This window comes from Podarcis liolepis (assembly GCF_965112155.1).
Source record: "Podarcis liolepis genome assembly, chromosome: 2".
Lineage (NCBI taxonomy): Eukaryota > Metazoa > Chordata > Lepidosauria > Squamata > Lacertidae > Podarcis > Podarcis liolepis.
Window position 1 is genome coordinate 678,265 of NC_139555.1, and position 26,182 is coordinate 704,446.

The 26,182-nt window shown below is 43.0% G+C and overlaps 1 protein-coding gene and 1 long non-coding RNA gene across 5 annotated transcripts in view; one reads left to right on the top strand and one right to left on the bottom strand.

Annotated features, from left to right (window-relative positions):
- PBX4 (PBX homeobox 4) overlaps positions 1 to 18,502 on the top strand; it is a 39,346-nt gene extending 20,844 nt beyond the window's left edge. Inside the window, exons 3-10 of one of the 4 annotated variants that reach the window (XM_083486721.1) lie at positions 9,164 to 9,405; positions 10,090 to 10,280; positions 11,522 to 11,657; positions 14,134 to 14,290; positions 15,541 to 15,647; positions 16,706 to 16,792; positions 17,379 to 17,552; positions 17,677 to 18,502. In XM_083486721.1, coding sequence (XP_083342847.1) covers positions 9,164 to 9,405; positions 10,090 to 10,280; positions 11,522 to 11,657; positions 14,134 to 14,290; positions 15,541 to 15,647; positions 16,706 to 16,792; positions 17,379 to 17,387 — 929 coding nt within the window. In that variant the 3' untranslated portion in view covers positions 17,388 to 17,552; positions 17,677 to 18,502. The remainder of the gene's footprint in view (positions 1 to 9,163; positions 9,406 to 10,089; positions 10,281 to 11,521; positions 11,658 to 14,133; positions 14,291 to 15,540; positions 15,648 to 16,705; positions 16,793 to 17,378; positions 17,553 to 17,676) is intronic. The other 3 variants (XM_083486720.1, XM_083486723.1, XM_083486722.1) reach the window with 3 other exon arrangements.
- LOC310699161 lies at positions 17,637 to 26,018 on the bottom strand. The gene is made up of 2 exons (XR_014521951.1): positions 25,837 to 26,018; positions 17,637 to 20,254 (listed from the first exon to the last, which is right to left on the bottom strand). It is a non-coding gene; the product is annotated as an uncharacterized lncRNA (long non-coding RNA).
- Positions 26,019 to 26,182: the final 164 nt, after the last annotated feature.

The window sequence follows — 26,182 nt, forward strand, 5'->3', positions numbered from 1 at the left end:
CCTTTCGTCTAGCGGGTTTTCCGTCTTGCGAGGCGTTCGTCTTGCGGGGTACCACTGTAGAACTTTCTTTATGTATGCTACAACAGCAGCAAGAATACTTATTGCAAAGTATTGGAAGACACAGGATCTACCCACCCTGGAAGAATGGCAGATGAAGGTGATGGACTATATGGAACTGGCGGAAATGACTGGCAGAATCTGAGACCAGGGAGAAGAGTTGGTGGAAGAAGATTGGAAGAAATTTAAAGACTATTTACAGAAATACTGCAAAATTAATGAATGTTAAAATGATGTCGGAATGTAGTTAAGTGGTTTTAGTAGCAATGTTACAAAGGAGTATGTAAAAATGGATTGTTAACAAGTGAGAATCTAAAGTTATAATATATTAAGATAAAGGATTAAGATAAAAACAAAGAGGGAAAGGATTTGATGAATTAACTAACTGAACTGGAATACAAAAAAGGGAGTTGTGAGGAGGTCAGGGAAACAAGTAAATGAAAGACAAGACATGGAAAGATTGATTTGTTTTAATTGTTTTTATTTTTCTGTATTTTGTATTTTCTCTTTTCTTTTTCTTATTTTTGTAACCTTTTCTGAAACTTTAATAAATATCATTTAAAAAATAATAATCAATAACTAATGGTACGGAGATGGGTCAGGGATTTTCAGTAATTATTGCTATGTTCAATAGTGTGCCCCTTTTGAAATTCTGCTCCATTTTTAATTGCAGTGGTGTAGGTAATGTTTTTCCTTGACATAAAATGTGCATTAGCAGAAAATTTGTCAAAGCAGTGTAACAATGCTTTTAGCTGCCCGCCCCCTGTCCCCCCAAAACAGTACTTCTGTCTTGTCAGGATTCATCCTCAATCTGTTAGCCGCCATCCATCCTCCAACTGCCTCCAGGCACTCACACAGGACATTCACCGCCTTCACTGGTTCTGATTTAAAAGAGAGATAGAGCTGGGTGTCATCTGCATACTGATGAACACCCAGCCCAAACCCCCTGATGATCTCTCCCAGCAGCTTCATATAGATATTAAAAAGCATGGGGGAGAGGACTGAGCCCTGAGGCACCCCAGAAGTGAGAGCCCAGGGGTCTGAACACTCATCCCCCAACACCACTTTCTGGACATGGCCCAGGAGGAAGGAGCGGAACCACTGTATGACAGTGCCCCCAGCTCCCAGCCCCTCTAGACAGTCCAGAAGGATGTTATGGTTGATGGTGTCAAAGGCTGCTGAGAGATCCAGCAGAACTAGGAAACAGCTTTCACCTTTGTCCCTAGCCCACCGGAGATCATCAACCAGCGCAACCAAGGTAGTTTCAGTCCCATGGTGAGGCCTGAATCCCGATTGGAAGGGATCCAAGTGGTCTGCATCCTCCAGGCATGCTTGGAGTTGTTCAGCAACCACCCGCTCAATCACCTTGCCCAAGAATGGTAGATTTGAGACTGGACGATAGTTGGCCATATTGGCCGGATCTAAAGATGTTTTTTAAGAAGCTGTTTAATGACCGCCTCTTTCAGCGGGTCTGGGAAGTCTCCCTCGCAGAGGGAAGCATTCACCACCCCGCAGAGCCCATTGCCCAGCCCTCCCCAGCTCGCTTTTATTACCCAGGATGGGCAAGGATTAAGGAGACAGATGGTTGGTTTCACTTGTCCAAGCAAGCCTGTCCACATCCTCGGAGGTGACAGATTGGAATTGATCCCATGTAACATGACTAGAAGGGACACGGGTGGCGCTGTGGGTTAAACCACAGAGGCTAGGACTTGCCGATCAGAAGGTTAGCGGTTCGAATCCCCGCAACGGGATGAGCTCCCATTGCTTGGTCCCTGCTCCTGCCAACCTAGCAGTTTGAAAGCATGTTAAAGTACAAGTAGATAAATAGGTACCACTTCAGCGGGAAGGTAAACGGCGTCTCCATGCGCTGCTCTGGTTCGCCAGAAGCGGCTTAGTCATGCTGACCACATGACCTGGAAGCTGTATGCCAGCTCCCTCGGCCAATAAAGCGAGATGAGCGCCGCAACCCCAGAGTCGGCCATGACTGGACCTAACGGTCAGGGGTCCCTTTACCTTTAACATGACTAGTCAGGATTCTAGCACTCTTCCGCCCCGGCCCTGCTCCCACAGTGGAGTCTACCTCCTTCTGAATCCGAGCGACTTGATATCTGCAAAAAACTTTGCAAAAGCATTGCAGGAGATCTTGGGGTCCCTACCAGGCCCCGGTGACGAAGGTGGTTCCGATAGATTTCGAACCACCTGAAAGAGTCTCCTGCTGCTGTTTTCTGCAGATGCAATGGAGGCGGTGAAGAAGGTCTTCTTCGCCGGTGCCATTGCCACTTGGTAGACTTGACATTGAGCTCTAGCCCATGCCCAGTCCAATTCGGAATGAGTTTTCCACCACCGGTGCTCTAGCCATCTCAACTATTGTTTCATCACCCTCGGCTCCAGGGAAACCATGGGGCTGTCCAGGCCCCATGCAACCGGAGAGGGCGCTTCGGAGCCAGATAGTCAATAGCCCTGGTTAACTCCGCATTCCAGCGGGAATCAGCTGAAAGGCCATCAACTTGGGATAAAACATCCCCTACCACTCTCTGGAAGCCAATTGGATCCATTAAGTGGCGGGGCCGACCATCCGAATCGGTCCCACCTCCCTGCAGAGGGGAAGGGTCGCAGAGAAGTTTAGAACTTGTTTTGTACACATTAGCAATTTTACTCGGTGTTAGATACCAACGATATATCATTTTCATATTACTTTCTTTCAACGAACAGCATGTAGTAAATTTTATTTCCTCTTTCTGTAACTTTTCCCAGGATGAAAGTTGGATATTATATCCAAAGTCTCTAGCCGAATGTATCATCACTGGCTTAACTTCTTCATCTTTTTTTATTCCATTCTAAAATTAATTTGTACATTTTTGATAAAACTTTCACATTATTTTCCAACAGATCTATTTCAAACCTCGATCTCGTATTGAAACCTTTTTTTGTCAACCTTGAAAACATCATTTAATTGATGATACTGCATCCAGTTGTTAACAATTCACTAATATCCTATTTTTTTCAATTTTAATTGGTCTCCTGCCTCTTTTAACAAGTCTTTATAGGTGGCCCACTTGCTTCTCATATTTACTTTTTTAACTGAGATTGCTTCCAATGGAGAAATCCACCATGGTGTTCTTTGTTCTAATATATTCTTGTACCTATCCCATACCTCGTAGATTGACTTTCTTATCAAATGGTTAAATAATTTCTAAACTGCAATCAATAAAACAATGGCAAGCCACAGTGCATAAAATAATACAATACAAATTGAGAAGCAGAGACTGGAGGGTGGAGCAAGGCAGGTGGAAGAAGGCCTTGCCTGATGAAGTCTCTCCCCTCACATTCATTTTTGCAGCAGATATTCTACCCCAAAATGATAATTTCATCCTTCCCCATACTTCAAAATCCTTCTTAATTTCTTTCCATGTAGGTATGTAATAGTCTTTGAATACATTTATATTTTTGGCAGTTAACCATACCCTAAATATTCAATTTTCTTCCCCACACGTATTTCTGTGATCTGTAGTAATTTTTCTTTTAATTGTACATTCATATTTTTCACCGACATTTTAGTTTTTACTTTATTGAGTTTAAAACGAGCCACTTGGTTTTATACTTTTATACTTTCCTCTGCTCTTATAATGTTCACCAGAACTTCAAGGAACCAGTATAAACAATAATGGTGACAGGGGACATCCCTGTCTTGTTCCTTTTGTAACATCATACTTTTCAGCTACAATTCCCAACACTGGTTGCGTTGTGGTCTAAACCTCTGAGCCTCTTGGGCTTGCTGGTCAGAAGGTCAGCAGTTTGAATCCCCACGATGGGGTGAACTCCTCTTTCTCTGTCCCACCTCCTTCCAATCTAGCCATTCGAAAGCACACCAGTGAAAGTAGATAAATAGGTACCACTGCAGCAGGAAGGTAAACGACATTTCTGTGGACAAACAGGGAGATGAGCGCCGCAACCCCAGAGTCGCCTTTGACTGGGCTTAACCGTCCAGGGCTCCTTTACCTTTACCTTTTACCTACAATTCCCAGCACCATTAACTACAATTCCCAGGGTTCTTTGGGGGAAGTCACGTGCTTTAACTGTATTGTGTGTTTGCATTCTAGATTTGACCTGAGAGCATCTTTCTGTTCTTCTTTTTTTAATGCTGAAAGTATCTTTGAACGTATGCCCATGCACTTTGAGGAGCAGCAGCACATATTAGTGTTTCTAGTTGCTTTTGCATGTGCAGCCTGATCCTATGCTTTCTTACTCCCAAGCAAGTAGGCATAGGAATATATTCCAGTAAAATCTTAGTTGGCAGCTCCTTTAGCTGTGGTCATATTCTGAACTGAGCCAGGACAACACTGAGTCATTGGATGGAGCCAGAATACTTGAGCTGCTGATATGGAAATTAGCTCATTAAACTGTCTTCTTCTCAGTGTTAATAGCAGCAGCTGAGGTTTATAAGGAAGGGAAGACTCTGCCAAAGCTGCTGCTGCTGCTGCTGCTGCTGCTTAGTAGCACTAAGGATGAGGAATCAGAAGGGATGCTTCCCTGTCTCTCATCCTCCTTGATTTTAATGGAGTTGCATGGCCAAAATATTTCATCTTGCATCTGAGGGTAGATTATAAGGTCCTTGGGATCAGAGGGTGTGTTGCGGTGCAAAGTAAGTGGGGTTGGGCGCTCAGGCCTGTAGAGGCCTCGACTTGTTCTACATGAGCAAATTAAGGATTGCCATTCAAATACTTAGATCAGGCTTCCTCAGCCTTGGCCCTCCAGATGTTTTGAGACTACAATTCCCATCATCCCTGACCACTGGTCCTGCCAGCTAGGGATCATGGGAGTTGTAGGCCAAAAACATCTGGAGGGCCGAGGTTGAGGAAGCCTGACTTAAATATTAGCATTGTCACTTAAGCTCAACCGCTGAGCTCCCTCTCTCCTTCCAGTTTCTCTTGAGTGAAACCTTTAACCACTGTTTGCCAGTGCTGCTGTTTTTGTTGACATTTGTTGCCTTTTCCCTAACACTAGTTGAACTTTATCTTCCTTGGTCCCTGAAGAGAACTGGACATTTCAGCCGAGGCTTAACTTCAGTTGGCTGAATCAGCTTGATCATCCTCTGTCTGCTTCTTGAATATTTCAGTTAATCAATAGATATGTTTTTCCTCTCTAGTAGCACAAATGTTCCATCATAAGAGAGGACTATGAGCCCTGCTGCTCTGTTGCTACATGGAAGAGAAAAATCTGGATTGGAAAACAAGCCTAACAAATGGCATATCATTCTTGTTTTGGCACCGGTGCTCTCGTACAGTTCATTACAGCACCGCAGCATGTTAATTAATGATATGTAAATATATTGCAATGATTGCATTTGCATATTGAGTGAGGCCTCAGTACCTTAGGTTGTGATGTGTTTTAATTAAGGGCTAATTAGAAATGATGGGAATTTCACTTGGCTCAGTCTAATTATTTTCCATTTTGATGAATATGTAGAGAGTGTTATGATTAGCTATCAGAACAAACCATGGCATGTTAGTGGATGTGGCTGCCCAGGTTCTCAGGGGTTTATGGGGCTGAGAATTGTCCATTAAAAGCATTCATAAAAATTAGGGCTGCCAACCAATGGAAAGGTTTCTTTTAGTCAATTTATTGTTGTACTATTACTCATTTAATTGATTAATTAACTGATAAATATTAAAGTAATTTGGTTCAAGTGATTTTTTGAGGCTATTTAATGAAGATAACAGTTCTCTCAGCTAATTAACAGAGACAAATCCATTCTTTCCTTGGAAAATAAAGTGCTTTGTCTGAATGAAGGAAGCTCTTTTACATGGGAACTTAAGTTACCATGCAATTAAAAGCCCACACTATAACCTGTGACTAATTTTTGAATCCTGTTAAATCTTTTGGATTTAATAAAAATTATTTATGAGTTTCTGAGAGCTTCTTTCAGGTCTGGTGAGATGAATTTAGCATTTAGGATGCAGGTGTGTACACACTGGGTGCTTTGCTGCAACAGGTGGCATTGCAAATGCTCACAGCCATTCAACTCCTACAACCTGCCAGTTGATGTTCTGGGCAGAGCTATTCCTGAGTCCCAGGTGATCTGCATTATCTGAGATCCTGTCATTGCTCAGCCGCTGTGCTCTGCTCTGCCTGGGCTAGGAAAGATGGATTGTGGAAAAGGCGGGAAGTGTGTTGAGGCCCTGCCTCTCTTGCAGCCCAATTCCACCTCCCAGAGAGTAAGGGTGGGAAGTGTGTGGGGCTGCAGGAGAGGCATAGGGACTAAATGAGAAATATGAAGCAGCAACCTTGGCCTGCACACACATGAAAGAAAGCAACCAATGTGGGATGACGCTTTTTCAAACCTCTGTCCTTTTTTTAGTAACATTTTATTAATTTTCCAAAAATAACAGACATAAAAAACAGTAACAATACAAAAACAAAACAAATTAACTTCCCTCTAATCCCTTCCTTGGTTCAATTATTTATCAAAATACTGCATGTCCATTATTAAGTTTCTAACATATTTAAATCATCTATTATCCATTTATTACAATATTACAAGTATTCTTAAAACCCTGCTAACATTAACCTGTGTACATTGCTTCTGTATAGATGCAATAAACATCTTCCATTTTTCCTTAAATTCATTATCGTCTCTTCCTCTTAATTTCATCGTCATTTTTGCCATTTCAGCATATTCCATTAGTTTAACATGCCAATCTTCTTTAGATGGGACACCTTCTTCTTTCCAATGTTGGGCTAGTAAAATTTGTGTGGCCGTTGTTGGATACGTAAACAGATTCTTTTGTGCTCTTGGTAGATCCACTCCTATTATAACTATTAAAAAAGCTTCTGGCTTTTTAAATAAAGGTTATCCTAAACATTTTCTTCATTTCATTATAAATCATTTCCCAATATTTCTTTATAATATAGTAATTAAAAAATGTCCCCTCTGCTACTTTACATTTGTAACACTTGCTTTCCTTAGTTTTATACGTTTTTTGCTAATTTAACTTGAGTTAGATACCATCTATACATCATTTTCATGTAATTTTCTTTAACCGCCACACATGCTGTAAATTTTATATCATTCTTCCATAATTTTTCCCATTCCATCATCTGACTATTATGTCCCACACCTTGTGCCCATTTAATCATGACTGACTTAACCTCTTCATCCTTCGTTTCCCATTCCAACAACAGATTTCACATTTTAGAAATTAATTTCATTTCATTTTCTATTATTTCTCTCTGAAAAGTTGAGATTTCATACGCAAATCCTATCTTTTTATCATTGTTAAACATTTCATTTAACTGAAAATATTGCAACTAATCTGTTACATTCTCTCAGATTTCATTAAAGTATTTCCATTTTAATTGGTTCTCTGTTTCCATTAACAACTCTCTGTTGGGTCACCTTAGACCAGGCATAGGCAAACTCAGCCCTCCAGATGTTTTGAGACTATAATTCCCATCATCCCTGACCACTGGTCCTGTTAGCTAGGGATGATGGGAGTTGTAGTCCCAAAACATCTGGAGGGCTGAGTTTGCCTATGCCTGCCTTAAACTACTGAAGATAAATTGGAACGAGGGAGAATCTTGTATACTACTTGGAGGAAAGGGGCAATGAAAATGTAACCCCTTCCCCCTCCTCAGCATCTACCATATTTTTCGCTCCATAAGACACACCTGACCATAAGACGCACCTAGTTTTTAGAGGGGGAATGCAAGAAAAAAAAATATTCTTTAAAGGGAGCGCTGAGCAGAGCCTGCATGCATCCCGGAGCGTGTGTGTGGCGCTCCCTTTCACGAGCCGCTTAGAGCGTGTGCTTAGAGCGCTTGCAGGCTTTTCTCCAAGGAGGGAGAAGGGCAGCCCGTCAGTGACGGTTGCCCTTCTCCCTCCTCGGGGAAAAGCCCCCAAGAGCTGCACACATGCGCCGCTCTTTAAAGGGAGCGTGGTTCTTGGGGGCTTTTCCGGGAGGTGGGGCTAAGCCAGAAGCTAGAGCTGCGCAGCGATTCCTCTTGCTGTTCTGGCTTCTGCGATAGCTGCGCAGCCTGCATTCGCTCCATAAGACGCACACACATTTCCCCTTACTTTTTAGGAGGGGAAAAGTGCGCCTTATAGAGTGAAAAATACGGTATTTTCCAGGCTCATTTTTTTAAAGGCTCCAGGGTCTACTGGGCATATGGGTTTTTCCACCCATGGAAGAAGCTGTCAGTTTGTACTACATAGCAGTCAACGGCTGCTACAGGTTTCTTCTGGCCGAGGAAATGGCACAAAACTGCTCTACACCACTTCCATTTTAAAAAGTGAACCTCTGAGACACTTGGCTTTAGAGAGGACTTCAGATATCAAGAAGGAAGCTTAGGAAGGAGTTCCAAATGACAATATAAAATAGTCAAGAATTTGTTGCACATGCTGAAGTTTGCATTAATGCTCTCCCTTGGCCTTTGAATGTGTTCGATGTGTGCTTCTGTATGGAAAATGCAAATAGTTTGGGATGCTATTGACCATATGTGTCTTCCTGCTTTTTTGTTGTTTTTCTGGAGATGTGCCATCACTTCTGTAGCCTCAGCTCGCTCCTTTGAGTGCAATTGCATATGAAGCATAAATAAATTATTCAATCTTTGTTAGCCTTTTGTTTGGGTGCTATGCATTCTGAGGTCATGGTTGTTACTGTATGTGCAAAGAGATCATGGGGCAAATAAACTCCTACAGTGGTGCCTCGCAAGACGAAATTAATTCGTTCCGCGAGTTTTTTCGTCTAGCGAATTTTTCGTCTTGCGAAGCACGGTGTCGGAAAAGTTTTGGAAAAGCTTCAAAAATCACCAAAAAGCTCAAAAAAGGCTACCACACCGTGTTCTGTGAGTTGCTCCTCGAAGTCAAGTCGCAACTGTATTAACGGTGTTAAGAAAAAGGAAACAAACTTGCAAAAAACGCAAGACGTTTTCGTCTTGCGAAGCAAGCCCATAGGGAAATTTGTCTTGCGAAGCAGCTCAAAAACCGCAAAACCCTTTCGTCTAGCAAGTTTTTCGTCTTGCGAGGCATTCGTCTTGCAGGGCACCACTGTACTTTGTTTTCTCTGCTTCTGAAATAATCCTCTGCTCCCTATTTATATTTATCCAGTGTTAAGTATACGCGGTATTCAGGAAGAAGATCCCCCTGATGCTCAGCTAATGAGACTTGATAACATGTTGCTGGCAGAGGGTGTCTCCGGGCCGGAGAAGCGGGGAAGAGGAGGACCTGCGGCCATAGCAGCAACTTCAGGTGGCTGTCCAAATGACAATAGCATTGAGCACTCTGACTACAGGGCCAAGCTGTCACAGATCCGACAGATATACCACTCTGAGCTAGAGAAATATGAACAGGTGATCTTTCTGCATGGAAGAGTTTTTATCCTCTCAGTTAAAAACAATTGTTTTTCCTTTGCGATCACAGAGCAGGGAGTATACACCCAACTTTTGACTGGGCTGAAGTAAAAGTAGACTATGGAGAATAGACTGATATGTAGTTGTAAATATTGGTACAAGGAACCATGTAGGGGATGGAGGGAAGTCTGGAGATTCAGAGAATCTCAGAGTATGGTTAGTTAAACAATTTTGTTATAAATTTGTACTTGTAAAAACAAATAAAAATATTAGATGGGGAGGAAAGAAGAAGTAAAAGTGTTTGGGGGCATAAATTCATTTAGGCTGCAGTCTTGTGTCCTTTTGTGAGCTTTTATGTAGCTTCAGGATTATGACCTTTTCTAGTTCTTGGTTGCATTAAATGTGGCTGAGTCTATAGCGTTGGGTGGGCATTCCTCTTTGCCACAGACCAGTGTAACATAGACTACAGAATATGCTGTTTCTACATATTAAATCTCACAAAGACACTTAAAGTATATTTTTACATATTATAATCTTGTATTAATATTTAGACTGCATGTGATGCCAAGTTATCTGCCCCTTGTCTAGTCTGTTGTGTAATTATCACTCCCATTTATTTATAAGTTTTGAATTAAATGTGACCGTTGCTTGAGTACAATATGCCTCTCTGCTTCTTATTTCCAGGCTTGCAGTGAGTTCACCACCCATGTGATGAACCTGCTCCGAGAACAGAGCAGGACGAGGCCAATTTCACCCAAAGAAATTGAGCGCATGGTGAATATAATTCATGGAAAGTTCAGCACCATTCAGATGCAGCTGAAACAGAGCACTTGTGAGGCTGTGATGATCCTGCGCTCACGGTTTCTGGATGCAAGGTAATACATGATCAAGCCTCAAGGGAGAGCCTTCTTTTGTCCAGGGTCTTGGTGGCATAGAAGGCTGTACAAAGTGTGACACTGGGCACAATGGGAAAATACAATATTGAACCTGATACAATGCGTAGACAATAAACACTGGCAGCTATTAGCATCTATGGTTTAGGTAAAGGTAAAAAGGTAAAGGACTCCTGGACGGTAGAGTCAAAGGTTATGGGGCTGTGGCGCCTATCTTGCTTCAGGCTGAGGGAGCTGGCGTGTGTCCACCCACAGTTTTCCAGGTCATGTGGTCAGCATCGCTAAACCACTTCTGGCGCAGTGGGACACCGTGACAGAAACCAGAGTGCATGGAAACACTGTTTACCTTCCTGCCACAGCGGTACCTATTTATCTACTTGCACTGGCATGCTTTCGAACTGCTAGGTTGGCAGGTGCTGGGACATCTATGGTTTAACAATATCCTGTTTGGGGTGCAATCCAGCAAATTCACCCATGAACTGTGGTGTTTGCTATTTTTAATTATGCGAGTTGCATTTATATACCTTGCATTGGAAACATCAAGTTTAGGCCCAGTTTTATGATTTCCTGGGATCTGCCTCCTGTATGGAGAGCCACCTTTTGCCAGATGCTTCTGCAGTAGGAAGAGTCATCCTCTTTCTCCAGACTGACCCATCTAACCCAGCATTATCTATTTTAGTAGCAGATTTCCACGGTCTTCGTTGGGGCCATTTCTCAGCACCAGTTAACTGATTGTTTTCACTGCCACCCTGGGAGTTTTATTCAAGGGTAGAATCGAAATAAATAAACTGGAATTGCGAGGGCCAGAGCCTAGGAACTTCTGTATGTAAAGGATGTGTTCGGCCACTGAGATATGGTTCCTTGTTCTTTGTGTATTCCTGCTCTCAAATGTATTATCTGTTATCTGAAAATTTTCTGTCTTGAATTTCAGGAAAGTGTGCTTTAGGTTTGGGGGGTAATCAGTGATTTAATCTGTCATATCACTTTGTAAGTATTTTTAATTGTATTTAGAGCAGTCTACTTAATCTTGGCTGCCCTTTCAGTCCAGATATAGATATATATACACACACACCTCATGCCATGCTCACTCCGTCTTCCCATTTGGATAAAATCTTTCCACCGTGTGCTTTCCTGCAGCCCTCCTTGGCTCTTCCTTAAGCCCTTGGGCCAGCACACAGTGTGCTCTGACATCAACTGTATGAATAATTTCAATGTGTTCCCAGGCGTAAGCGGCGGAACTTCAGCAAGCAGGCAACAGAAGTCTTGAATGAGTATTTTTATTCTCACCTGAGTAACCCTTACCCCAGTGAAGAAGCCAAAGAAGAACTAGCAAAGAAAGGAGGCATCACAGTCTCACAGGTGGGTGGTCCATCTCCAGTGAATGTGGTTGCCTGTTTTTCAAACATTTGTGTAGGCAGATGCTTGTTTCTGACCATTGCATCCTGTAGACTTTAAACAAAGGTTTTCAAAATTTTGCAGAATTCCATGTAAGTTTTCTTCTTTTTGAAAACGTTTAATCATTGTATAAAAGACTAAAACAACAGTTAAAAATTGTAAAAAACCATGGTCTAGATTCAAGTAACCCAGTGCACTACCAGAAGCCAGTGCAAGGGCTTCCTCTTGCCGCCCCACCCCTAAATCCACTCAGGGGTGGGGGGTGGGGGTGGGAGAACCTTGAACATGGTGCCAGGGAGGAAAGGGGAGATTGTTCCATCAGGGATGCATTTCTGCTTGCCAGATAGAACAGTCATGCTGGCACAATGTTGAGTTCCACCCTACATGGAATGTACCTATGAAGTGTAAATTCTATTTGTAAAGCAATATATTTAATTACCTAATATAGGTAATTAGTTTGATTTTTGTTTTCATTTAAAGAAATATCTGATGTAAACACCGGAAGCTTGATTTTGTAAGTCTTTTCTCTTGGTGTTAGGCTTTAATTCTTGATTAAATCATATTGATTTAAATCAATTCACTGTTGACAGAAGAAATCCTTAAAATCTCTTAGTGAGCAAAATAAAACTTTGGATTCCCTTTCAGTCATTCTTACAGTATTACCAAATCCAGTTCTTTCAAGCCTTTTCTGTTTTCTTTTTTTACTTTAATGAAAAATCAAACCTGACCAGGATGTTTTTATAGAGTCAGTCTTTGCCACTCAACCTTCTGTCCTTTGGAAATTTTCTTCTGCTCTGGCCGGCTATCCTGTAGTTTCACCATTTTGCAAAGCTTGGTAGCAGCATGCAGACTGAGTCAATCTCTGCTTGACATCCATCAGGTTTCAGGGTTGAAATTTTCTGCCACAAAAATTAAGCTGTATTTGGTTAAGAACAACTTTTGGAGCCTATACAGATTGAAATAAAAATTGTTGGCTTACAGAGTGACCTATGCCAATCATTTGTCATTTCGGTTAGTAGGAAAGTTTTTCTTAAAAGATTTTATTAAGACTTTTCATAATACTTTACAATAAAAGAACAAACTAATCTAAACAAAAACAAAGAATCAAAAGAGAAAGAGAGGAAAATAATAATATAAAGTCTTCCTTCTTAGGTTGTTCTACCCAGAGAAAGGTGAGCCCTCCCAGCTCTCACCTGGGAGCTTTCCTTTCTTCTCCCACCCTGAGAGATCTTCCCTTCTCTGCCAGATATAAATGTATCAAATAAAATAAGTAAACTTGCCAAAGAAGTTGGCTGCCTCAGCTTTTAGCATCCGATTCCACAAAGGAATTGTATAAAACAGTGTTTCTCTACCTTGGGTCTCCAGCTGTTTTTGGACTACAACTTCCATCATCCCAAGCTAGCAGGACCAGTGCTCAGGGATGATGGGAATTGTAGTCCAAAAACAGCTGTAGATCCAAGGCTGGGAAACACTGGTATAAAGCACTATTCGTGCTGGTCCCAAAGTATTTGCAATTCTGCAGATGGACCAATGTCAGCAGCTGGTGTGGGCACCCAGAGACTGGAATTATGGCTTTATTTTGAGTTACAGATAGGTAGCCGTGTTGGTCTGCCATAGTCAAAACAAAAAAAAATCCTTCCAGTGGCACCTTAAAGACCAACTAAGTTAGTTCTTGGTATGAGCTTTTGTGTGCAAGCACACTTCTTCAGATACACTGAAACAGAAGTTGCCAGATCCTTCTATATAGTGAGAAGGTGGGGAGGGGTATTACTCAGAAGGGTGGTGGGAATGGGTGATTGGCAGACAGCTGAGATGAGCCTGTTGACGACTCTTAACGACTGCAATAGGTCTTACAGGAAAAAGCAAGGGGTGAGAAGGTGAGAAATGGCTTTGTCATGTATAATGAGATAAGAACCCAATGTCTTTGTTCAGGCCAGGTCTCTCCATGGTTTTAAGTTTGGTAATGAGTTGTAATTCAGCAGCTTCTCTTGAATTACAACTCATTACCAAACTTAAAACCATGGAGAGACCTGGCCTGAACAAAGACATTGGGTTCTTATCTCATTATACATGACAAAGCCATTTCTCACCTTCTCACCCCTTGCTTTTTCCTGTAAGACCTATTGCAGTCGTTAAGAGTCGTCAACAGGTTCATCTCAGCTGTCTGCCAATCACCACCCTTCTGAGTAATACCCCTCCCCACCTTCTCACTATATAGAAGGATCTGGCAACTTCTGTTTCAGTGTATCTGAAGAAGTGTGCATGCACACGAAAGCTCATACCAAGAACTAACTTAGTTGGTCTTTAAGGTGCCACTGGAAGGATTTTTTTTGTTTTGGCTTTATTTGGCACACTCTGGGAACAATCTTTGTCTCCTCTCTTCTGTTGATAGCTGCCTATACACTAATTTGTTCACACATTAACTTAGTTATTGTTGCAGGTCTCAAACTGGTTTGGTAACAAGAGAATCCGGTACAAGAAAAACATGGGGAAGTTCCAGGAGGAGGCTAACATTTATGCAGCCAAGACAGCGGTGGATGCAACCAATGTGGTGGCCCAGGGCAACCAGACAAGTTCTCCACCCACCCCAAATTCTGGTAAGTGCAGAAAGCCTGCCTCTAGAACAGGATTTCCCTGGACACCTGCCTGGGAAACATGTGTGCAGTTGGAAGAGCCTCTTCTGTGCTGTTCTGAAGTAAAAAAAAGCTACAGAAACGTGAATAGACCTCATTGGCCTTGTTTGGAAAGTTGCTTAGAACTGCAGTGCATGTCTAAATCCTTTGGGTCCCCCCCCCACAAGTTTTGCCTTTTCCTGCCTTCCAAGAACCATTCAGGGTGCTATATATAAGTGCAACTTCTTGAATAGCAGTAAACTTCTGAGTGAACCAAGATGGACTGGAGCATTTCCAGTTCCCAATATGTTTTGATCCAGTTGTTCTTCAGGTTGTGTTACAAATAGAAAGCGCTAGAGAAAATACTTAACAAGCATTTCTGTTTCTTCTTTGACAAGCTTGATTGCCATCTAGACACAATAAGGCTTGTCAAAGGGCAAGTCAATGTATTTTTAGAGTTATTTTTGCTCACTGAAGAACAACTTGTTTGAAGCATCTTGGGAACTGGAATAGCTTCATGAAATCTTCGTACACCCACTGGGTTGTTTGAGGAGTTGTCTGCACATTGCTCTGTATTACATTTAATTTCACTTCAGTTTTGTCCCTCATCATCCCAGTACTAATTTTCATGTCTTTCCCATGCCTGCCCCTGAATTGTAGCCAGTCTACCTTTCTGGATGAGACAGCCACATTTCTAGGTGGTCCTTCAAAGAAATAAATGGGAAAGCAATGATTTCTTCAGAACCACCATAAACATATAAGTGTCAGTTCACCAAGTCCAAGACCGTGTCACATTTTCTATCTAATAGTAAAGTTCATAAATTGTTAGTAGCACAAGCATATATATGAATCATGTTGTGGGTGTGTGGTATTTGTTAGGAGAACAGTGCGGGGGGAACTCTCCCTCCCTTCATTCTGTGGTTCCAATCTGAAATGGAAAGGATGCTTGGGCTGCCTGCTATATCTTTGTCCAAACAAGGTTAGTTTATGGGGAGAGGGTTCTCTACCACAGTTTGTGTAGGGAGATCTTTGCTTTTGCCAGTCAGGGTTTTACGTGTTTGATGGACTGTTTCCATCTGTATGTGTGCAGTCACCCTTTTCTATCCCTGGGGATAGAAAGTTAATCATGGGATCAGGTGCAAAACATAGCAGCTCCTTGTGCTAATGTCTTGATAAAATTGCGCAAAAATGAGCAGGTGCAGACATACCATTAGGTAACTTCTTTTCCTCTTCAGGTTCCTCTGGGTCATTTAAAATGACAAATTCTGGAGATTCCTTTATAAACCTGCAATCACTCACTTCCTACCAGAACTCGCCAGTGGGAGCCAATGTGCAGTCACAGGTGGGTGTGCAGAGAAAACTGTGTGACAAATCCCCTGCGGTCTTCAGCAGGCAGACACTTACATCTAAGTGCTCAAAGCACCACATTTATGAATTACTGGATTTTAAGATCTCCTGGGAATTTTGCAATAATATGGTCTCCTGTAGAAGTGACTTAATAGGAGAAAGATTATTTCATAAAAATTTTTTTTGCTCCTTGGGCCAAGTCTATTTTTTCCAGTCTTTGCTAAGGCAAGGAAAGATTTGCTTGTTCTGTTCTAAGATGGAGTCGGCAACATGAGCTCCGATAGTGGGGCAGAAGGGGTTGGGTTGGGATTGGCCCATAGTATATGTAGGAATGTCATGCATGAGAGGGTAGGGCTAGTCACACACACATTTGTACAGGAGGACTTGCATGTAAAGCTTAGAAAGACTTGAGCAGAACTTTTTTTGTGCAGCAGAGTTGAAAAATACTTGAATATAGCACATTCCTGCTTTGGGACTATTGTATCTGAACAGAGGTGAAGCCAAACAGCTGCCAAGAAATGATGGTACTCTGTAACATCACCGGTAGCATGTGTGGCAGGAGAGTAACAGTACTTCCAGATAGTTCACTACTATAATTATACACACCCTGGGTTTAGAGCTCCTAATAAATTAGATTTGAGATTAAAAGGCAGCACTCATGTAATGCAAGTGTGAGGTACTTTGTGAGGCTGTGTCATACATTTCTAGAGCAGGGGCACTGGAGGACTTGAGTCCCGGGCCCAGAGGTTCATCCATCATCATTTTTTTTATCTGCCCAGTCTGAAAGCAGTCTCCGTGCTCTGAGCATAGCACACAATTGTGTCACAGTGCTGGAGAGATGACATCTGCTGCAGAAGGTGGACACAAATAAAGTTAGAAACAGAGATTTAACTTGCAGCCATTGCCCCAGCTGGATATGGTAACATTTCAAGCATTCCATTGGAGGCCACATAAATGGCGTTGGGATGGTGGTGCTTTAGGTGGCGACTGAAGTATCTGCATAACTGTTTGAGCTATTTTATCTCTTTTGCCAAATTGGTTGTATTGTTACAGATGGATTCCTTACACCATGTCATACATCAGGCAGGAAGATATGACAGCATTGTGGGGAACCCTCTATATTCAACGCAGCGTATTGATGTAAGGAACTTCTGATTTTGAAAGTGAATATCTTAAGCTTCAGAAGTCTGACTGGGCAACGAAGGGTAATGTGCCCAGCTCTGCAGGTGTATTTAAAATAATACTGTACTTTGCTGAGACCTTAACCATGGTGTTGCTAACACCCTGCCACAATGCAGTACTGCTCCAAAGAGAAGCGGAAACAGGTAGCCTCCTTCCAGTCCTTGTCCAGCCCTTGTCATTCAGGGGATCGGGGGGGACGGGACCTGCCCCTTTTTTATTTTATCCCGTTTCTGTGTCATTCATGGTACAGTGAAGACCAGGATCCCAAGTGGTATGGGGATGGTCAGAGAGAGAAGATGGCTTACCTACCAAGCCAGATTGTCCCAGTGGATTAGAAGACCCATGTCCCCTCCCATTGGAAGAGAGAGCTGTCAGTTGGAGGAAGAGACTGCAAGCGACAGTGAACTCCACCCTTGGCCATGGATTGCTTCTGCTTGTGGGAACGGAAATGTGGGAGTGGCTGTCACTGCACATAATGTTCCAACCTTTGCTCTGAATTCTGTTTGATAATACAGTCATAAGCAGTAAAATTTTATCCATTTAGGTAAGTTAGCTGGAGAAGTTGAGCAAGAGCAAAGGAATCCCATTTGGGGAACAGGAAAAGCCGTGAAACAAATGCAGCGGAAGCAGCATTCACACAGTACTTTGCCTTCTGTGCTCCAGAAAGTGAACTGCAGTGTCAAGACTTCTGTTCTGAGGTTAAGTCTTATGGAACAAAGTATGTGTCTTGTACATGGCACAGTGATCTCCCACTGTGATGTGGGAAATCAGAATCAGAATGGTTTAGGATGCAAGTAACACCTTGTGGACTTAACAACAAAATGCATTTATTCCCTCTTCAGGCTAATGGCAGCTGGCAGGATGCTACTACCCCTTCATCAATCACTTCACCTGCTGGAGATCCCGGAAGCATTAATTCAGATGCGTCTAATTAAATTTTTTAGGACCTGTTGAGGAGAGGAAAGAGGTCGTTAGTGTAACTTGTCAATGTTGCTCTTTTTTTGCCAATACTTTTGATTCTACAACTTGACACACACAGCTAATTACCTCAGACAAAAGAAAAAGAAAAAAGAAAACCAATAGAAGATTGTGATTATATATGGACACCTCTCTACCTCTCGGCATGATGTGCTTGAGTCTTCTGGCTTCTGCCCTTTGGATTTTAAAGGAACTGGCTTCATTTACCAAACCAAATTCCTTTTTTAAAAAGAAATATCACTTTTATGCTTACAAGTCTGAAAGTGTTTCTCCAATGAACTTTGGAATTTGTCTCCATTTTTCCAATTTAAAAAAATAGCAACTGATTTTAATTTCTATGTGTTTTTATTATAAAAATTCTGTTCTAGATGCTAGTTACTAACAAATAGCCCCTCTTGTATTGTAATTGTATGCGTTCTCTGTATTGTAATTTTGTATAGGAAGGCTTTTTCTTTGAACTCATTAACCAGGACAGGCCATTGCTTTACCAAAATGATTGTTGGACTTTGCTCTCGAATAGAAATTTCATCTTCTGTGTCACTCTCATGTAGTTCTAATTTAATGTCTTAGAGTAAACACAGACTTCCTTGTGAATAGATTTTTGTGCATTTAGAAAAATGTTAATAGCAAAGTCCACCACTTTCAGTTGAAATTTTATCAAAGAATAAACTTCCAAAGTCCTTTTTTTCCTTTCTGCCTCTTTCGAAGCCTTCCTTCATGTTTGTCAGCTAACAGCTTCCTGGCAGGTGGATGAAGAAAAGAAGGAAATATTTTGCCCTATAAACAAATATAGTTACCTATGAAGGTGCTTGGACAGATGAAGGTACCGTTGTTCCTGTGTTGTGACATATGGGCGAAGACAGAAGCAACATTTGGTAGAGCAGTAGAGCGTTTGCTTCAAACCTCTCTTTCTTTTGGAAACTGAGCTCTCGGGGTGCTTGTGGGGAAATGATTCTGATTCTGTAGCAGAAGCTCACTGGATGGTGCTGTTTAGCTGGCACCCAGAAGCCTCCCCTATATCTGTAGCAGAATCCTGCATGTAACTTTATAAAGAGATGTTTTATGAATGTGATGAAAGCCTAGATAAACATCTCTGCGATGATTAAAAAAATTAAGAGCCAGTCTGCCTAAAACTAGTAATCATGGTTTTCTAGTTAGGCCAAAATGGGAAAACGTGGTTAATTAGGTAACTTCCTGGTTTAATCATGAGTCATACAAAGGCTCTCACTCAGTTTGCAGGTAAAAGGCTTGTTCATATCTCTACTTACTAAGCTGAGATATGATTGTCCAGACTGCAGACTATATATGACACCCATTTTTACCCTATGACCAGTCAGTCTTAAAAGAAGCATATGCTACCAGGGAGAGACTAAATTGTTATGTCTTCATGTGATGTTTTATTGTTACTGTTCATTGTGTTTCTTAAAACACCTTATGCTAAGGCAGCTTGCAGAAAATAATGCAAAATTTAAAATGCAGAAACAAGGAACAACGTAATAGTAAAAAAGCATCCATCCCATAAATGCCTATATCTCGGCACAGCAGCCAGCCAACAGTGCCAAACAGAAAGATAACACATAAAAGCCAACAGATACTGTCATGTTTCGTCAAATGCCTGGGACCAGAGAAAGGTCTTGTATCTGCACCCAAAAGTTGTTAACGCTGGTGCCAGACAGCCTCACCATGGCAAGCGTTCCATAGAGTGCACCACCAAAAGAGCTCTTCTCCCTTGTCACCTCCCTGTGAGCATCTCTTAGGACACTCAGAGGCTCTTTCTTGGCTGACCACTGCAAGGCTACATGTAGGATCATATCTGGAGAGGTGCTCCAGGAAACACGGAGGGCCTGAGCCATGCAAGTTTCTCCCAAGTTAAAATCAGCACATTGAATTAGGCCTGGAAACATGTGCAGAGCTAGTGCAGCCGGACCAGAGCCAGGGTAACATGATCATACTATTTGGCCCCTGCATTCTGCACTAGCTGCGGTTTCTGAATTCTTCAGAGGCAGCTCCAGACATGGTGCATTGTAGAAGTTACTAGAGAGTAATCATTGAAATCCAGTTATCCTTAAGAGACTAACTGGACCACCAGCTGAAGCGTGTGGGATGCATTCTACATTGTGAAGCTGCCTGTATCTTCGTTGACAACCTTGGATTTAGGAGAACTCCCAAGCCATGAACACCTTTCTTTCAAGGTAGTGCAACCCCATCAGGAAGTGGCTGATGTTAAAGTATGTCTTGCCCCACCCCTGAAGTAGCTCCCTGCAAATGGGAGGGTGCTGAGTCTCAGCAAATGTATAGTCCTCAGCCTCAGAAGTTGAACTACCTGGACCAGTTGTCAATCACAAAGGTGCTTAAGGTGGAGCAGAAGCAAGATGGAATTCAGGTCACAGAATCATAGAATTGCAGAGTTGCAAGGGACCCAGGGGTCATCTCAGCTTTCCTCTAAGGGGCACAAAAAAGATACAAGTTTGATTGGGATTGTACTTCAATTGCAACAAAATGTTTTCTTTCAGGGATTGGCTTTTTGTTTGCGTGCTCAATTAGAATCTTGATCTCTTAAAATTTTCTTGAAAACTGGGTGTGGCAGAAAGCCTGTGTTTTCATCTTGTTAAAACATATTTGTTCTACAGGACTCTCTGATGTTGTGCATCTTGATCTCCTCTACAGCCAGTGTGGTGTAGTGGTTAAGAGCGGTAGACTCCTAATCTGGTGAACTGGGTTTGCTTCCCCGCTCCTCCACATGCAGCTGCTGGGTGACCTTGGGCCAGTCACACTTCTCTGAAGTCTCTCAGCCCCACTCACCTCACAGGGTGTTTGTTGTGGGGGAGGAAGGGAAAGGAGATTGTTAGCCGCTTTGAGACTCCTTAGGGTAGTGATAAAGCGGGATATCAAATCCAAACTCCTCCTCCTCCTCTTCTTCTTCTTCTTCTTCGCATGTGATAGTTGTCATACAGGTCATGGTTACGTTTTAGGATTACATGGACTTACATCTTTCAAGGCTACGACCAGCAGAGATTCCTTCATCCATAGAATGTGTTGCAACTACACAGCCTCCAACAGGCCCCATGGACCAGATATATAGACTAGATGCATCTAGTCACTGATGCCAATCTATAGCTACTGGGACATGGAGATATGAAAATGTTTCTTTACTGCATAAGCTTCTAATGAGAAGCTAATGAGAAAAATGAAAATTGGATGAAGGAAATCTTAATTGTTTTCTGACCCTGAGTCCTATAAGTTTAAACTCTTAGGGTAGCTGTTTCTTTCTTTGAGTCATATTTAGTTTCTTATTACAAAGAGCTCTTTTAATACATCCTTCAAAATACAGAATACACTGATGATTGATTAAAAAGATGCCCAAGAACAGCTGTGAATACAGCTCATATTGCAGTTGTGAAATTATTTTAAAATCAAGCATGAGTGTAAGCTGTGTGATCTGATATACTTGGAAACTGCCACCTTAATTTCAAGGAGGGGTTCTTAGCTAGCTGAAAGTGGATTTTCAATTGTGTAAAAGCCAGGATGTATTATTTAACACTGTGTTTGGCATTGTTTATAGAGACAGACAAGCAATATTTTAGAACTGGAAGTATTCCAATATTATAATTGCATTAACCCCTTTATACCTAGAAACCGCCCGACACAACAGGACAACTTCAAAGCTATCCAAATCAACAAAATATATTGGTGACATGTTTCTAGATGAAATTTATGTAGAAAGTCCAGAGTCTATGTTCTGATACCACTTTCAGAAAAATGGCCTGGAGTACCAACTTCTGAGATTTCCAGACCATCCAAATTCACTAGCCATGCAAAGCTAGATTGGATTGAAGCACTAAATGATATAACTCTCACATAAACCTTGTTCCAGGAAATTTATATTTACAGAAAAATGGCCCAGAAAGCTAACTTCCAAGCTATCAAAATGAACCCAATTGAAATCACATTGGACCAGATGGGAGTGATGTAGTAAGCCACAAAATCTACAGAAACCATGTTCTGTTTCCAGGCAAATAGTGTATTTCAGGAAAGGAACCTGGAATGCAAATTTACAAGCCATTCAAATAACTCTTACGTTGGAGCAAGTGGGGATGATGCAAATCCCGCAAAACTTCAACAGAATCCACATTCAAGCACCTATTCCAGGCAATAAACTTTTTGATTATGGCTGCAACCCCAACTTCTGAGCTAACCCTGCCAACCCATTTGAGACATCACAGCTGTGAAGCTCCCTGGGTGACCTTGGGCTGGTCACTCACTCTTAGCCTAGCCTACCTCACAGAGTTGTTGCAAGGATGAAATGGAGAGGGGACACTCTAAGCCACGGGTGTCAAACACAAGGCCCGCGGGCCGAATCATGTGGCCCGTGTAGCCGCTGGCGGCCGCCAGCCTTCACCTTTTATTCTCGCTTTTTTTTATTGACACAAGAAAGCCGCCTCTTCAGCGCATGCACGGCAGCCTACAAGCCAGAGAACGTCTGCCCTCTAGCGGCTGATACGGCCCCCGATGAATTTGACACCCCTGCTCTAAGCCATCTTGAGCGCCTTGCAGGAAAAGGTGGGATACAAAGACAGACAAGAATACAGTGGTCCCTTGGTTCTCAAACGCCTTGGTACTCAAACAATGAGGAACCCAAACTCTGCAAACTGTAAGTGTTCTGGTTTACGAACTTTTTTTCAGAAGCCGAACATGCTCCGTTTTGAGTGCCACACTTCCAGTTTGAGTGTTACGCTTCTGATTTGAGTGCCATGCTTCCATTTTGAGAGTTGCGCTGAGGTCTGTCTGTCTTTGCTATTTATTTTGCATTTTTATTTCTGCGGCTCTTTTTGTTTTTGTGACACTGTGGAGCCCAGTTCAACTACTGATTGATTGATTGTGTGACTGTATTACACAATCAATCAATGTATTATTGCTTTAATTTTATGGATCAGTGGTCTCATTAGATAGTAAAATTCATGTTAAATTGCTGTTTTAGGAGTTGTCTTTAAAAGTCTGGAACTGGTTAATCCATTTTGCATTACTTTCTATGGGAAAGCACGCCTTGGTTTTGGAACGGACTTGTGGAATGGATTAAGTCTGAGAACCAAGGTACCACTGTAGCTGGTGGGATTGGTGCAGTAAGATCCCAAACTTTCACAAAATCCAGGCTTGCTATCCATTGTAGTTAAAGGATGAATCCAGAAAAATTGGCCAAAACAACAATGTGACTTGAATTTGGGGCGGTATTCTGCTAACAAGCTATGCTACTGAATGACCTTTACCTGCGTAATGTGATTTACGCAGCCTCTCCCTGCGTCCCTCCTGAGGGTTGGGGGGATCCCCCTCCAGGCGCACAAGGCAGGGAAGTTACATTGTGCAGCTGAAAGCTGCACTGTTATAATTCATTAGGAATAGCACCCTGGTTTGGGTTTCTTAGATGTTGCCATTCCAGGCATTTCCCCCGGAAAAACCTTTAGGCCCAGAACAGGTATTGGAATGTGGTTTTTGTGGAAGTTTTGTGGTTCACTGCATCCATCCTGGCCAGTGATGTGTGGCTGGTGAACTTGGCTGGTTTGGATAGCACCAAAATAGGCAGGCTGGACCCAGGAGGCAAACTGAGGCAGCTGCCTCAGGTGGCGGAATCCAAGGGGGTCCTGCTACCATGGATGAACAGAGATATCTGGGGAGATTTCTCAGGGCTCTCTCAAGATCTCCTCTGAACCTGGAAGGTGCAGTGGAAGCTGCACAACCCAGGTAAGTGAGGGGGGTGGTACCCTTTCACCTCAGGTGGTGAAATGGGACACCCTGTCCCTGGCCAGGCCCTTCTGCTCTGTTCTGGTTCAGCTCGGGTGTGATGGAGTTGATAAAAGAATACTGGAATGGTTCAGATTTAGGCTGAGAGGGAAGTGTAAGTAGATCAACCTGAGGTGTGTTTTATATGAGAGCCTCAACCATTCCTCTAACCTGTACAGTGGTACCTCTGGTTATGAACTTAATTTGTTCTGGAGGTCCGTTCTTCACCTGAAACCGTTCTTAACTTAGAATCATAGAGTTGGAAGAGACCACAAGGGCCATTGAGTCCAACCCCCTGCCAAGCAGGAAACACCATCAGAGCACTCCTGACATAAGGTTGTCAAGCCTCTGCTTAAAGACCTCCAAAGCAGGAGACTCCACCACACTCCTTGACAGCAAATTCCACTGTCAAACAGCTCTTACTGTCAGGAAGTTCTTCCTAATGTTTAGGTGGAATCTTCTTTCTTGTAGTTTGGATCCATTGCTCCGTGTCCGCTTCTCTGGAGCAGCAGAAAACAACCTTTCTCCCTCCTCTATGTGACATCCTTTTATATATTTGAACATGGCTATCATATCACCCCTTAACCTCCTCTTCTCCAGGCTAAACATGCCCAGCTCCCTTAGCCGTTCCTCATAAGGCATTGTTTCCAGGCCTTTGACCATTTTGGTTGCCCTCCTCTGGACACGTTCCAGTTTGTCAGTGTCCTTCTTGAATTGTGGTGCCCAGAACTGGACACAGTACTCCAGGTGAGGTCTGACCAGAGCAGAATATCAGTGGCACTATTACTTCCCTTGATCTAGATGCTATACTCCTATTGATGAGGCCCAGAATTGCATTGGCTTTTTTAGCAGCCGCGTCACTCTGTTGGCTCATGTCAGGTTTGTGGTCAACCAAGACTCCTAGATCCTTTTCACATGTACTGCTCTCAAGCCAGGTGTCCCCCATCTTGTATTTGTGCCTCTCATTTTTTTTTGCCCAAGTGCAATACTTTACATTTCTCCTTGTTAAAATTCATCTTGCTTGTTTTTGCCCAGTTCTCTAATCTGTCAAGGTCGTTTTGAAGTGTGATCCTGTCCTCTGGGGTGTTAGCCACCCCTCCCAGTTTGGTGTCATCTGCAAATTTGATCAGGATGCCCTTGAGTCCATCGTCCAAGTCGTTGATAAAGATGTTGAATAAGACCGGGCCCAAGACAGAACCCTGTGGCACCCCACAATTTGTGCATTTAGTTGCTTCAATTTCCTGCCGAGAGCCTCGTAGTCTCTTTTGATCTTCTGGAGGCTATTGCTTGCAGTGTCATTGGTTCCCACATGAACCAAGAAGAAGGGGTATTTGTCAGTGGGTTTTATGATTCCTTGCAGTCGTTCAGTTACATCTTGGATCTTAGCCCCGGGGAGACAGCACACCTCCCACTTGAGGCACCACTTTATCTAATGGGGCCTCCCGCTGCTGCTGTGCCGCCGCCACCGCACGATTTCTGTTCTCATCTGAGGTAAAGTTCTTAATCCGAGGTACTACTTCCGGGTTGGCGGAGTCTCTAACCTGAGGTGTTTGTAACCTGAGGTACCACTGTACTGTTCATGATTGGCTGCGGTGATCTTTGTTTTCGTGTGAGCAAACAATCACACCCTAGGCCAACCCCAACCTCTCTCACTACCAAAGGAACACAAGTGAACAACACAAGCACGCTGACACCAAACTCTACATACATTAAACATAATAGAAACACCGCCACCCAATCCCACCCTTATCCATCTTCCCTCTCTCCACCCCCCTCTCTTTTTTCTCTCCTTTTTTATTTTTATTTTTATTTTCTTCTCCCCCTAATGCCTCAACAAATGAAACGGATTTGTAAAAATGTTACATGGGGAAAAAATATATATGAGGCACTACACTTCTGTAAAACAAGAAAATCCTTAATAAAATATTTAAAAAAAAAAAAAACCACTGTACTGTTCATATTGGAATGCACTGCAAGGCTGTTGTCTTTCCCTTAAATTCTGACCACTTCTGTGTCTGTTGCTCTGTTTTGTTTCTGGGGGTGGGGGCAGGGGAGGAAGGGCAACGTGCATGACAACTACACTGACACCCTCAATTTCTCATTTTCTGTTGGGAGCTCTTTATTTCCTCTGTTGGGCAAAGTGTTGACTTGTGGGGCACTTTGCAAGACACTCTGTTGGCAGAAGGGGGAAAAGGTCGCCCAAAGTCATCCTGCTGTCAGTTGATTGACAGGTCTGCTGCTTTGCCCACCTGTCAAACTTCGGGTGCCCACCTGGCTCCCGGCTGCCGGAAGTTCCTTTGCCCTGGGCGCGTCTGCCAGAGGCGGCGTGCGAACCTGCGCCTCGTGGGGCTGCACAGCCCTGGCCTCCGGGGGGCCGGGGGGCGCCTGAGACTGTCTGGGAGCCCGGAGGCTCCTCTCCCTCCTCTGCCGCTCAGTCGGGGGGGCGGGCTAGATGCCCCGGGCTCGGCGACTGATTCCACTGGAGCCCAGGCCCCGCCCCCTGCTGGCGGGGGCCCCGCCTCCTCTCGCCTCGCCGCGCCTCGCGCCTTTCTAGCTCTACGAGGGGGCGGGGAAGAGGAAGAGGCGCATGCGTCG